Below are 15,627 nucleotides of genomic sequence, written 5' to 3'. Positions count from 1 at the left end.
TCTTTTATCTCCATGTGGGTAATAGACCTGATGTCTTTTATCTCCATGTGGGTAATAGACCTGATGTCTTTTATCTCCATGTGGATAATAGACCTGATGTCTTTTATCTCCATGTGGGTAATAGACCTGATGTCTTTTATCTCCATGTGGATAATAGACCTGATGTCTTTTATCTCCATGTGGGTAATAGACCTGATGTCTTTTATCTCCATGTGGATAATAGACCTGATGTCTTTTATCTCCATGTGGGTAATAGACCTGATGTCTTTTATCTCCATGTGGGTAATAGACCTGATGTCTTTTATCTCCATGTGGATAATAGACCTGATGTCTTTTATCTCCATGTGGATAATAGACCTGATGTCTTTTATCTCCATGTGGGTAATAGACCTGATGTCTTTTATCTCCATGTGGGTAATAGACCTGATGTCTTTTATCTCCATGTGGGTAATAGACCTGATGTCTTTTATCTCCATGTGGATAATAGACCTGATGTCTTTTATCTCCATGTGGGTAATAGACCTGATGTCTTTTATCTCCATGTGGGTAATAGACCTGATGTCTTTTATCTCCATGTGGGTAATAGACCTGATGTCTTTTATCTCCATGTGGATAATAGACCTGATGTCTTTTATCTCCATGTGGGTAATAGACCTGATGTCTTTTATCTCCATGTGGATAATAGACCTGATGTCTTTTATCTCCATGTGGATAATAGACCTGATGTCTTTTATCTCCATGTGGATAATAGACCTGATGTCTTTTATCTCCATGTGGATAATAGACCTGATGTCTTTTATCTCCATGTGGATAATAGACCTGATGTCTTTTATCTCCATGTGGGTAATAGACCTGATGTCTTTTATCTCCATGTGGGTAATAGACCTGATGTCTTTTATCTCCATGTGGGTAATAGACCTGATGTCTTTTGTCTTATCTTGACTTGAGATCTGTGGAGTTGATAATGTAGAGAACTAATCTGTCTCTCTCTCTCAGGTGTCCAAGGTGTCTATATCTCAGTGTGAACAGCAGCCTGACTGCCAGTCCTGTCTGTCTATCAGAGACCCTCACTGTGGCTGGTGTGTCCTGGAGGGAAGGTACTGTACACCCACACAGAACACATTACAGCATCACCCATCTTATTGGTACCACAGTGGATAAACCAGACCAGAACACAGTCTCTGCTGTCTCCATGGAAATCTGTGTTAACAACCAGACCAGAACACAGTCTCTGCTGTCTCCATGGTAATCTGTGTTAACAACCAGACCAGAACACAGTCTCTGCTGTCTCCATGGTAATCTGTGTTAACAACCAGACCAGAACACAGTCTCTGCTGTCTCCATGGTAATCTGTGTTAACAACCAGACCAGAACACAGTCTCTGCTGTCTCCATGGTAATCTGTGTTAGCAGAGACTGTGTTCTGGTCTGGTTGTTAACACAGATTACCATGGAGACAGCAGAGACTGTGTTCTGGTCTGGTTGTTGTCTCCATGGTAATCTGTGTTAACAACCAGACCAGAACACAGTCTCTGCTGTCTCCGTGGTAATCTGTGTTAACAACCAGACCAGAACACAGTCTCTGCTGTCTCCGTGGTAATCTGTGTTAACAACCAGACCAGAACACAGTCTCTGCTGTCTCCATGGTAATCTGTGTTTATTTTCCTTTATTCAGATGTAGTCGTCGAATGGAGTGTAGTCGTGAGGGCCAAGCCAACCACTGGCTGTGGAGCTACCAGCCTGCCAACCAGTGTGTGACTGTCCAGAGCTTGGATCCTGCCATCCAAAGCAGAGAGGAGGAGACTCAGGTGGGTGAACTGTGGCAGTATAGTGACTCAGGTGGGGAACTGTGGCAGTATAGTGACTCAGGTGGGGGAACTGTGGCAGTATAGTGACTCAGGTGGGGAACTGTGGCAGTATAGTGACTCAGGTGGGGGAACTGTGGCAGTATAGTGACTCAGGTGGGGAACTGTGGCAGTATAGTGACTCAGGTGGGGGAACTGTGGCAGTATAGTGACTCAGGTGGGGGAACTGTGGCAGTATAGTGACTCAGGTGGGGGAACTGTGGCAGTATAGTGACTCAGGTGGGGGAACTGTGGCAGTATAGTGACTCAGGTGGGGAACTGTGGCAGTATAGTGACTCAGGTGGGGTAACTGTGGCAGTATAGTGACTCAGGTGGGTGAACTGTGGCAGTATAGTGACTCAGGTGGGGGAACTGTGGCAGTATAGTGACTCAGGTGGGGAACTGTGGCAGTATAGTGACTCAGGTGGGGGAACTGTGGCAGTATAGTGACTCAGGTGGGGGGACTGTGGCAGTATAGTGACTCAGGTGGGGGAACTGTGGCAGTATAGTGACTCAGGTGGGGAACTGTGGCAGTATAGTGACTCAGGTGGGTGAACTCTGGCAGTATAGTGACTCAGGTGGGGAACTGTGGCAGTATAGTGACTCAGGTGGGGAACTGTGGCAGTATAGTGACTCAGGTGGGGGAACTGTGGCAGTATAGTGACTCAGGTGGGGGAACTGTGGCAGTATAGTGACTCAGGTGGGGGAACTGTGGCAGTATAGTGACTCAGGTGGGGAACTGTGGCAGTATAGTGACTCAGGTGGGGAACTGTGGCAGTGTAGTGATTCAGGTGGGTGAACTGTGGCAGTATAGTGACTCAGGTGGGGGAACTGTGGCAGTATAGTGTCTCAGGTGAGGGAACTGTGGCAGTATAGTGACTCAGGTGGGGGAACTGTGGCAGTATAGTGACTCAGGTGGGGGAACTGTGGCAGTATAGTGACTCAGGTGGGGGAACTGTGGCAGTATAGTGACTCAGGTGGGGAACTGTGGCAGTATAGTGACTCAGGTGGGGAACTGTGGCAGTATAGTGACTCAGGTGGGGAACTGTGGCAGTATAGTGACTCAGGTGGGGAACTGTGGCAGTATAGTGACTCAGGTGGGGGACTGTGGCAGTATAGTGACTCAGGTGGGGGAACTGTGGGAGTATAGTGACTCAGGTGGGGAACTGTGGCAGTATAGTGACTCAGGTGGGGGGACTGTGGCAGTATAGTGACTCAGGTGGGTAACTGTGGCAGTATAGTGACTCAGGTGGGGAACTGTGGCAGTATAGTGACTCAGGTGGGGAACTGTGGCAGTATAGTGACTCAGGTGGGGAACTGTGGCAGTATAGTGACTCAGGTGGGGAACTGTGGCAGTATAGTGACTCAGGTGGGGAACTGTGGCAGTATAGTGACTCAGGTGGGGAACTGTGGCAGTATAGTGACTCAGGTGGGGAACTGTGGCAGTATAGTGACTCAGGTGGGGAACTGTGGCAGTATAGTGACTCAGGTGGGGGAACTGTGGCAGTATAGTGACTCAGGTGGGGGAACTGTGGCAGTATAGTATTGAATAAAGTCAGGGAACTCCAAATATTGTTCCTCTAATTGCTGTTCTTGATTCAGGAAAATCAGTGTCTCATTAAGACCTGACAAACCAGGTAACTTCTCTAGTCAATCAATACAAAAACATATCAACTCATGCCTTGTTTTTACTAAAAATATTTATCAATGATGTGTCATTCTGGAGTAAAAACATGGCATGAGATGATTATGTAGAAACAGGTTGAGACTGACTGAGAAGAAAAAGGCCCTTTTACTTCAGGATACTGCAAACATAGTTGAGTTGAAGTTCCTTGTTGTTTCCTCTCCCAGGTTTCTCTTATTGTGGCCCTGCTGCCCACCCTGTCAGAGGAGGAGGAGTCTCTGTCCTGCTCCTTTGGAACCCTCGCCCCTCAACCAGCTGTTGTTACGGGAACCACCATAACCTGTCAATCACCCCTGCCTGAGCTCCTCCCACCCAGCCCACCAGGAAGTGGTAAGCGGCCATTTTATTTAAAGTTTTATATAAAAATATATCTGTAAATCTTTTTATTTTTATATATTTGATTATTTATCCAGGTTAGTCTTGTTGAGATACAATACCATGACAGACTTAGTCCAAGACAGCCAGGTTATCACATGACTAGATTTATTTTGATCCGTTTTGAGTCACGGCCAGGTGCTTTGTGCCACACTTAGACCCCCGGCCTATTGACGGCAAATACATATTGTTCTAGGTATGGATACACTACAAGACCAAAAGTATGTTCTAGGTATAGATACACTACAAGACCAAAAGTATGTTCTAGGTATGGATACACTACGTGACCAAAAGTATGTTCTAACAAGGTATAGATACACTACAAGACCAAAAGTATGTTCTAGGTATGGATACACTACAAGACCAAAAGTATATTCTAGGTATAGATACACTACAAGACCAAAAGTATGTTCTAGGTATAGATACACTACAAGACCAAAAGTATGTTCTAGGTATAGATACACTACAAGACCAAAAGTATGTTCTAGGTATGGATACACTACAAGACCAAAAGTATGTTCTAACAAGGTATAGATACACTACAAGACCAAAAGTATGTTCTAGATATGGATACACTACAAGACCAAAAGTATGTTCTAGGTATAGATACACTACAAGACCAAAAGTATGTTCTAGGTATAGATACACTACAAGACCAAAAGTATGTTCTAGGTATAGATACACTACAAAACCAAAAGTATGTTCTAGGTATAGATACACTACAAGACCAAAAGTATGTTCTAGGTATGGATACACTACAAGACCAAAAGTATGTTCTAGGTATAGATACACTACAAGACCAAAAGTATGTTCTAGGTATAGATACACTACAAGACCAAAAGTATGTTCTAGGTATAGATACACTACAAGACCAAAAGTATGTTCTAGGTATAGATACACTACAAGACCAAAAGTATGTTCTAGGTATAGATACACTACATGACCAAAAGTATGTTCTAGGTATAGATACACTACATGACCAAAAGTATGTTCTAGGTATAGATACACTACATGACCAAAAGTATGTTCTAGGTATAGATACACTACATGACCAAAAGTATGTTCTAGGTATAGATACACTACATGACCAAAAGTATGTTCTAGGTATAGATACACTACATGACCAAAAGTATGTTCTAGGTATAGATACACTACATGACCAAAAGTATGTTCTAGGTATAGATACACTACATGACCAAAAGTATGTTCTAGGTATAGATACACTACATGACCAAAAGTATGTTCTAGGTATAGATACACTACAAGACCAAAAGTATGTTCTAACAAGGTATAGATACACTACAAGACCAAAAGTATGTTCTAGATATGGATACACTACAAGACCAAAAGTATGTTCTAGGTATAGATACACTACATGACCAAAATTATGTTCTAGGTATAGATACACTACATGACCAAAAGTATGTTCTAGGTATAGATACACTACAAGACCAAAAGTATGTTCTAACAAGGTATAGATACACTACAAGACCAAAAGTATGTTCTAGATATGGATACACTACAAGACCAAAAGTATGTTCTAGGTATAGATACACTACATGACCAAAAGTATGTTCTAGGTATAGATACACTACAAGACCAAAAGTATGTTCTAGGTATGGATACACTACAAGACCAAAAGTATGTTCTAACAAGGTATAGATACACTACAAGACCAAAAGTATGTTCTAGATATGGATACACTACAAGACCAAAAGTATGTTCTAGGTATAGATACACTACAAGACCAAAAGTATGTTCTAGGTATAGATACACTACAAGACCAAAAGTATGTTCTAGGTATAGATACACTACAAAACCAAAAGTATGTTCTAGGTATAGATACACTACAAGACCAAAAGTATGTTCTAGGTATGGATACACTACAAGACCAAAAGTATGTTCTAACAAGGTATAGATACACTACAAGACCAAAAGTATGTTCTAGGTATGGATACACTACAAGACCAAAAGTATGTTCTAGGTATGAATACACTACAAGACCAAAAGTATGTTCTAGGTATAGATACACTACAAGACCAAAAGTATGTTCTAGGTATGGATACACTACAAGACCAAAAGTATGTTCTAGGTATGGATACACTACAAGACCAAAAGTATGTTCTAGGTATAGATACACTACAAGACCAAAAGTATGTTCTAGGTATAGATACACTACAAGACCAAAAGTATGTTCTAGGTATAGATACACTACAAGACCAAAAGTATGTTCTAGGTATAGATACACTACAAGACCAAAAGTATGTTCTAGGTATGGATACACTACAAGACCAAAAGTATGTTCTAACAAGGTATAGATACACTACAAGACCAAAAGTATGTTCTAGATATGGATACACTACAAGACCAAAAGTATGTTCTAGGTATAGATACACTACAAGACCAAAAGTATGTTCTAGGTATAGATACACTACAAGACCAAAAGTATGTTCTAGGTATAGATACACTACAAGACCAAAAGTATGTTCTAGGTATAGATACACTACATGACCAAAAGTATGTTCTAGGTATAGATACACTACAAGACCAAAAGTATGTTCTAGGTATGGATACACTACAAGACCAAAAGTATGTTCTAACAAGGTATAGATACACTACAAGACCAAAAGTATGTTCTAGATATGGATACACTACAAGACCAAAAGTATGTTCTAGGTATAGATGCACTACAAGACCAAAAGTATGTTCTAGGTATAGATACACTACAAGACCAAAAGTATGTTCTAGGTATAGATACACTACGAAACCAAAAGTATGTTCTAGGTATAGATACACTACAAGACCAAAAGTATGTTCTAGGTATGGATACACTACAAGACCAAAAGTATGTTCTAACAAGGTATAGATACACTACAAGACCAAAAGTATGTTCTAGGTATGGATACACTACAAGACCAAAAGTATGTTCTAGGTATGGATACACTACAAGACCAAAAGTATGTTCTAGGTATAGATACACTACAAGACCAAAAGTATGTTCTAGGTATGGATACACTACAAGACCAAAAGTATGTTCTAGGTATGGATACACTACAAGACCAAAAGTATGTTCTAGGTATAGATACACTACAAGACCAAAAGTATGTTCTAGGTATAGATACACTACAAGACCAAAAGTATGTTCTAGGTATAGATACACTACAAGACCAAAAGTATGTTCTAGGTATAGATACACTACAAGACCAAAAGTATGTTCTAGGTATAGATACACTACAAGACCAAAAGTATGTTCTAGGTATAGATACACTACATGACCAAAAGTATGTTCTAGGTATAGATACACTACAAGACCAAAAGTACGTGGACAGCTGCTCGTCACACGTCTCATTCCAAAATCATGGGCATAAATATGGAGTTGGTCCCCCCTTCACTGCTATAACAGCCTCCAGTCTTCTGGGAAGGCTTTCCACTAGATGTAGGAACATTGCTGCTATAACAGCCTCCACTCTTCTGGGAAGGCTTTCCACTAAGATGTTGGAACATTGCTGCTATAACAGCCTCCACTTTTCTGGGAAGGTTTTCCACTAGATGTTGGGACATTGCTGCTATAACAGCCTCCACTCTTCTGGGAAGGCTTTCCACTAGATGTTGGAACATTGCTGCTATAACAGCCTCCACTCTTCTGGGAAGGTTTTCCACTAGATGTTGGAACATTGCTGCTATAACAGCCTCCACTCTTCTGGGAAGGTTTTCCACTAGATGTTGGGACATTGCTGTAGGGACTTGCTTTCCATTCCCAGAAGAGCATTAGTGAGGTCGGGCACTGATTTTGGGTGATGATGCCTGGCTTGCCGTTCTACGTTCCAATTCTTCCCAAAGATGTTCCATGGGGTTGAGGTCAGTGCTCTGTGCAGGCCAGTCAAGTTCTTCCACACTGATATCGACAAACCATTTCTGTATGGACCTTGCTTTGTGCACGGGGACATTTATCATGCTGAAACAGGAAAGGGCCTTCCCCAAACTGTTGTCACAAAGTTGGAAGCACAGAATCTTGTAGAATGTCATTGTATGCTGTAGCGTTAAGATTTCCCTTCACTGGAACTAAGGAGCCCGAACCATGAAAAACAGCCCCAGACCAATATTCCTCCTCCACCAAACTTTACAGTTGGCACTATGCATTGGGGCAGGTAGCGTTCTCCTGGCATCCGCCTTATCCCACATTTGTCCATCGGACTGCCAGATGGTGAAGCGTGATTCATCACTCCAGAGAAGACATTCTACTGTCTCCTGTCCCTGTAAACCATGTGTCCCCTGTCCCTGTAAACCATGTGTCCCCTGTCCCTGTAGACCACGTGTCCCTGTTTAACGTGTCCCCTGTCCCTGTAGACCACGTGTCCCCTGTCCCTGTAGACCACGTGTCTCCTGTCCCTGTAGACCACGTGTCTCCTGTCCCTGTAGACCACGTGCCTCCTGTCCCTGTAGACCACGTGTCTCCTGTCCCTGTAGACCACGTGTCCCCTGTCCCTGTAGACCACGTGTCCCCTGTCCCTGTAGACCACGTGTCCCCTGTCCCTGTAGACCACGTGTCCCCTGTCCCTGTAGACCACGTGTCCCCTGTCCCTGTAGACCACGTGTCCCCTGTCCCTGTAGACCACGTGTCTCCTGTCCCTGTAGACCACGTGTCCCCTGTCCCTGTAGACCACGTGTCCCCTGTCCCTGTAGACCACGTGTCCCCTGTCCCTGTAGACCACGTGTCTCCTGTCCCTGTAGACCACGTGCCTCCTGTCCCTGTAGACCACGTGTCTCCTGTCCCTGTAGACCACGTGTCCCCTGTAGACCACGTGTCCCCTGTCCCTGTAGACCACGTGTCCCCTGTCCCTGTAGACCACGTGTCCCCTGTCCCTGTAGACCACGTGTCCCCTGTCCCTGTAGACCACGTGTCCCCTGTCCCTGTAGACCACGTGTCCCCTGTCCCTGTAGACCACGTGTCCCCTGTCCCTGTAGACCACGTGTCCCCTGTCCCTCTAGACCACGTGTCCCCTGTCCCTCTAGACCACGTGTCCCCTGTCCCTGTAGACCACGTGTCCCCTGTCCCTGTAGACCACGTGTCCCCTGTCCCTGTAGACCACGTGTCCCCTGTCCCTGTAGACCACGTGTCCCCTGTCCCTGTAGACCACGTGTCTCCTGTCCCTGTAGACCACGTGTCTCCTGTCCCTGTAGACCACGTGTCTCCTGTCCCTGTAGACCACGTGTCTCCTGTCCCTGTAGACCACGTGTCTCCTGTCCCTGTAGACCACGTGTCTCCTGTCCCTGTAGACCATGTGTCCCTGTTCTGATTGTTAACTTGTCTCCTGTCCCTGTAGACCACGTGTCCCTGCGTGTGTCTGTGATGTTCAGAGACGTGGCCATCTCTAGCAGTGATCTCATCTTCTACGACTGTCGAGCTGTGGGGCGACTCAACACCACCTCCCCGTAAGAGACACACACACACACACCGTACACACACACACACACACACCGTACACACACACACCGTACACACACACACCGTACACACACACACCGTACACACACACACACACCGTACACACACCGTACACACACACACACACACCGTACACACACACACACACACCGTACATACATCGTACACACACACACACACATCCACACCCACACACACCGTACACACACACACATACACACACATCCACCGTACACACACACACATACACACACATCCACCGTACACACACACACCATACACACACACACACATATACACACACACACACCGTACACACACACACACATACACACACACACACCGTACACACACATCCACACACACACACACCGTACACACACACACATCCACACCCACACACACCGTACACACACACACATACACACACACACCGTACACACACACACCGTACACACACACACCGTAAACACACACACCGCACACACACACACACACACACCGTACACACACACACCGTACACACACACACACACCGTACACACACACACACCGTACACACACACACACACACACACCGTACACACACACACACACACCGTACACACACACACCGTACACACACACACACACACACACACCGTACACACACACACACACACACACACCATACACACACACACACCATACACACACACACACACACGTACACACACACACACACACACACTACACACACACACACACACACCGTACACACACACACACACACCGTACACACACACACACCGTACACACACACACCATACACACACACACACACACACCGTACACACACACACACACACACCGTACACACACACACACACACCGTACATACATCGTACACACACACACACCGTACACACACACACATCCACACCCACACACACCGTACACACACACACATCCACACCCACACACACCGTACACACACACACACACATACACACACACATCCACCGTACACACACACACAGTACACACGCACATCCACACCCACACACACCGTACACACACACACACATACACACATCCACACCCCCACACACACACACACACATACACACACACCGTAAACACACACACACCGCACACACACACACACCGTACACACACACACCGTACACACACACACCGTACACACACACACCGTACACACACACACCGTACACACCGTACACACACACACACCGTACACACACACCGTACACACACACACACCGTACACACACACACACACCGTACACACACCGTACACACACACACCGTACACACCGTACACACACACACCGTACACACACACACCGTACACACACACACACACACACACACACACACCGTACACACACACCGTACACACACACCGTACACACACACACACCGTACACACACACCGTACACACACACACCACACACACACCACACACACACACCGTACACACACACACACACACCACACACACACACACACCGTACACACACACACACACACACACACCGTACACACACACACACACACCGTACACACACACACACCGTACACACACACACACACACATCCACCGTACACACACACACACACACACACACACACACCGTACACACACACACACATCCACCGTGCACACACACACAGTACACAACACAGACACATGTTTTGTTGATATAGGGTCAATGTGTTTTGTTGTTGTTGATATAGGGCCAGCGTTTTTTGTTGTTGTTGTTATAGGGTCAATGTGTTTTGTTGTTGTTATAGGGTCAATGTGTTTTGTTGTTGTTGATATAGGGTCTATGTGTTTTGTTGTTGTTGATATAGGGTCTATGTGTTTTGTTGTTGATGTAGGGTCTATTTGTTTTGTTGTTGTTGATGTAGGGTCTGTGTTTTGTTGTTGTTGATGTAGGGTCTGTGTTTTGTTGTTGTTGATGTAGGGTCTATGTGTTTTGTTGTTGTTGTTATAGGGTCTATGTGTTTTGTTGTCGTTGATATAGGGTCTATGGGTTTTGTTGATATAGGGTCTATGTGTTTTGTTGTCATTGATGTAGGGTCTATGGGTTTTGTTGTCGTTGATATAGGGTCAATGGGTTTTGGTTTTGTTGTTATAGGGTATATGTGTTTTGTTGTTGTTGATGTAGGGTCTATGTGTTTTGTTGTTGTTGATGTAGGGTCTATGTGTTTTGTTGTTGTTGATGTAGGGTCTATGTGTTTTGTTGTTGTTATAGGGTCTATGTGTTTTGTTGTCGTTGATATAGGGTCTATGGGTTTTGTTGTCGTTGATGTAGGGTCAATGGGTTTTGTTGTCGTTGATATAGGGTCAATGTGTTTTGTTGTTGTTGTTGTTATAGGGTCAATGTGTTTTGTTGTTGATATAGGGTCTATGTGTTTTGTTGTTGTTGATATAGGGTCTATGTGTTTTGTTGTTGTTGATATAGGGTCTATGTGTTTTGTTGTTGTTGATATAGGGTCTATGTGTTTTGTTGTTGATGTAGGGTCTATTTGTTTTGTTGTTGTTGATATAGGGTCTATGGGTTTTGTTGTTGTTGATATAGGGTCTATGTGTTTTGTTGTTGTTGATATAGGGTCTATGGGTTTTGTTGTTGTTGATATAGGGTCTATGGGTTTTGTTGTCGTTGATGTAGGGTCAATGGGTTTTGTTGTCGTTGATATAGGGTCAATGTGTTTTGTTGTTGTTGTTGTTATAGGGTCAATGTGTTTTGTTGTTGTTGATATAGGGTCTATGTGTTTTGTTGTTGTTGATATAGGGTCTATGTGTTTTGTTGTTGTTGATATAGGGTCTATGTGTTTTGTTGTTGTTGATATAGGGTCTATGTGTTTTGTTGTTGATGTAGGGTCTATTTGTTTTGTTGTTGTTGATGTAGGGTCTATGTGTTTTGTTGTTGTTGATGTAGGGTCTGTGTTTTGTTGTTGTTGATGTAGGGTCTATGTGTTTTGTTGTTGTTGTTATAGGGTCTATGTGTTTTGTTGTCGTTGATATAGGGTCTATGGGTTTTGTTGATATAGGGTCTATGTGTTTTGTTGTCATTGATGTAGGGTCTATGGGTTTTGTTGTCGTTGATATAGGGTCAATGGGTTTTGGTTTTGTTGTTATAGGGTATATGTGTTTTGTTGTTGTTGATGTAGGGTCTATGTGTTTTGTTGTTGTTGATGTAGGGTCTATGTGTTTTGTTGTTGTTGATGTAGGGTCTATGTGTTTTGTTGTTGTTATAGGGTCTATGTGTTTTGTTGTCGTTGATATAGGGTCTATGGGTTTTGTTGTCGTTGATGTAGGGTCAATGGGTTTTGTTGTCGTTGATATAGGGTCAATGTGTTTTGTTGTTGTTGTTGTTATAGGGTCAATGTGTTTTGTTGTTGATATAGGGTCTATGTGTTTTGTTGTTGTTGATATAGGGTCTATGTGTTTTGTTGTTGTTGATATAGGGTCTATGTGTTTTGTTGTTGTTGATATAGGGTCTATGTGTTTTGTTGTTGTTGATATAGGGTCTGTGTTTTGTTGTTGTTATAGGGTCTATGTGTTTTGTTGTCGTTGATATAGGGTCTATGTGTTTTGTTGTTGTTGATATAGGGTCTATGTGTTTTGTTGTTGTTGATATAGGGTCTATGTGTTTTGTTGTTGTTGATATAGGGTCTATGTGTTTTGTTGTTGTTGATATAGGGTCTATGTGTTTTGTTGTTGTTGATATAGGGTCTATGTGTTTTGTTGTTGTTGATATAGGGTCTGTGTTTTGTTGTTGTTGATATAGGGTCTATGTGTTTTGTTGTTGTTGATATAGGGTCTATGTGTTTTGTTGTTGTTGATATAGGGTCTATGTGTTTTGTTGTTGTTGATATAGGGTCTATGTGTTTTGTTGTTGATGTAGGGTCTATTTGTTTTGTTGTTGTTGATGTAGGGTCTATGTGTTTTGTTGTTGTTGATGTAGGGTCTGTGTTTTGTTGTTGTTGATGTAGGGTCTATGTGTTTTGTTGTTGTTGTTATAGGGTCTATGTGTTTTGTTGTCGTTGATATAGGGTCTATGGGTTTTGTTGATATAGGGTCTATGTGTTTTGTTGTCATTGATGTAGGGTCTATGGGTTTTGTTGTCGTTGATATAGGGTCAATGGGTTTTGGTTTTGTTGTTATAGGGTATATGTGTTTTGTTGTTGTTGATGTAGGGTCTATGTGTTTTGTTGTTGTTGATGTAGGGTCTATGTGTTTTGTTGTTGTTATAGGGTCTATGTGTTTTGTTGTCGTTGATATAGGGTCTATGGGTTTTGTTGTCGTTGATGTAGGGTCAATGGGTTTTGTTGTCGTTGATATAGGGTCAATGTGTTTTGTTGTTGTTGTTGTTATAGGGTCAATGTGTTTTGTTGTTGATATAGGGTCTATGTGTTTTGTTGTTGTTGATATAGGGTCTATGTGTTTTGTTGTTGTTGATATAGGGTCTATGTGTTTTGTTGTTGTTGATATAGGGTCTATGTGTTTTGTTGTTGATGTAGGGTCTATTTGTTTTGTTGTTGTTGATATAGGGTCTATGGGTTTTGTTGTTGTTGATATAGGGTCTATGTGTTTTGTTGTTGTTGATATAGGGTCTATGGGTTTTGTTGTCGTTGATATAGGGTCTATGGGTTTTGTTGTCGTTGATGTAGGGTCAATGGGTTTTGTTGTCGTTGATATAGGGTCAATGTGTTTTGTTGTTGTTGTTGTTATAGGGTCAATGTGTTTTGTTGTTGTTGATATAGGGTCTATGTGTTTTGTTGTTGTTGATATAGGGTCTATGTGTTTTGTTGTTGTTGATATAGGGTCTATGTGTTTTGTTGTTGTTGATATAGGGTCTATGTGTTTTGTTGTTGATGTAGGGTCTATTTGTTTTGTTGTTGTTGATGTAGGGTCTATGTGTTTTGTTGTTGTTGATGTAGGGTCTGTGTTTTGTTGTTGTTGATGTAGGGTCTATGTGTTTTGTTGTTGTTGTTATAGGGTCTATGTGTTTTGTTGTCGTTGATATAGGGTCTATGGGTTTTGTTGATATAGGGTCTATGTGTTTTGTTGTCATTGATGTAGGGTCTATGGGTTTTGTTGTCGTTGATATAGGGTCAATGGGTTTTGGTTTTGTTGTTATAGGGTATATGTGTTTTGTTGTTGTTGATGTAGGGTCTATGTGTTTTGTTGTTGTTGATGTAGGGTCTATGTGTTTTGTTGTTGTTGATGTAGGGTCTATGTGTTTTGTTGTTGTTATAGGGTCTATGTGTTTTGTTGTCGTTGATATAGGGTCTATGGGTTTTGTTGTCGTTGATGTAGGGTCAATGGGTTTTGTTGTCGTTGATATAGGGTCAATGTGTTTTGTTGTTGTTGTTGTTATAGGGTCAATGTGTTTTGTTGTTGATATAGGGTCTATGTGTTTTGTTGTTGTTGATATAGGGTCTATGTGTTTTGTTGTTGTTGATATAGGGTCTATGTGTTTTGTTGTTGTTGATATAGGGTCTATGTGTTTTGTTGTTGTTGATATAGGGTCTGTGTTTTGTTGTTGTTATAGGGTCTATGTGTTTTGTTGTCGTTGATATAGGGTCTATGGGTTTTGTTGTCGTTGATGTAGGGTCAATGGGTTTTGTTGTCGTTGATATAGGGTCAATGTGTTTTGTTGTTGTTGTTGTTATAGGGTCAATGTGTTTTGTTGTTGATATAGGGTCTATGTGTTTTGTTGTTGTTGATATAGGGTCTATGTGTTTTGTTGTTGTTGATATAGGGTCTATGTGTTTTGTTGTTGTTGATATAGGGTCTATGTGTTTTGTTGTTGTTGATATAGGGTCTGTGTTTTGTTGTTGTTGATATAGGGTCTATGTGTTTTGTTGTTGTTGATATAGGGTCTATGTGTTTTGTTGTTGTTGATATAGGGTCTATGTGTTTTGTTGTTGTTGATATAGGGTCTGTGTTTTGTTGTTGTTGATATAGGGTCTATGTGTTTTGTTGTTGTTGATATAGGGTCTGTGTTTTGTTGTTGTTGATATAGGGTCTATGTGTGTTGTTGTTGTTGATATAGGGTCAATGTGTTTTGTTGTTGTTGATATAGGGTCTATGTGTTTTGTTGTTGTTGATATAGGGTCAATGTGTTTTGTTGTTGTTGATATAGGGTCTGTGTTTTGTTGTTGTTGATATAGGGTCTATGTGTTTTGTTGTTGTTGATATAGGGTCTATGTGTGTTGTTGTTGTTGATATAGGGTCTGTGTGTTGTTGTTGTTGATATAGG

The 15,627-nt window shown here is 42.4% G+C and overlaps 1 protein-coding gene across 1 annotated transcript in view; it reads left to right on the top strand.

Moving 5' to 3' along the window:
- Positions 1-15,627, top strand: part of LOC135527678 (plexin-B3-like) — a 194,238-nt gene that overhangs the window by 100,579 nt on the left and 78,032 nt on the right. The window contains 4 exon segments of the mRNA XM_064956165.1: positions 997-1,097; positions 1,675-1,807; positions 3,695-3,857; positions 9,227-9,335. Coding sequence (XP_064812237.1) covers positions 997-1,097; positions 1,675-1,807; positions 3,695-3,857; positions 9,227-9,335 — 506 coding nt within the window.

Source organism: Oncorhynchus masou, chromosome 33, assembly GCF_036934945.1.
Source record: "Oncorhynchus masou masou isolate Uvic2021 chromosome 33, UVic_Omas_1.1, whole genome shotgun sequence".
Taxonomy (NCBI): domain Eukaryota; kingdom Metazoa; phylum Chordata; class Actinopteri; order Salmoniformes; family Salmonidae; genus Oncorhynchus; species Oncorhynchus masou.
The sequence above is the reverse complement of the archived record's forward strand: the minus strand, read 5'-3'. Positions and strand labels throughout refer to the sequence as shown.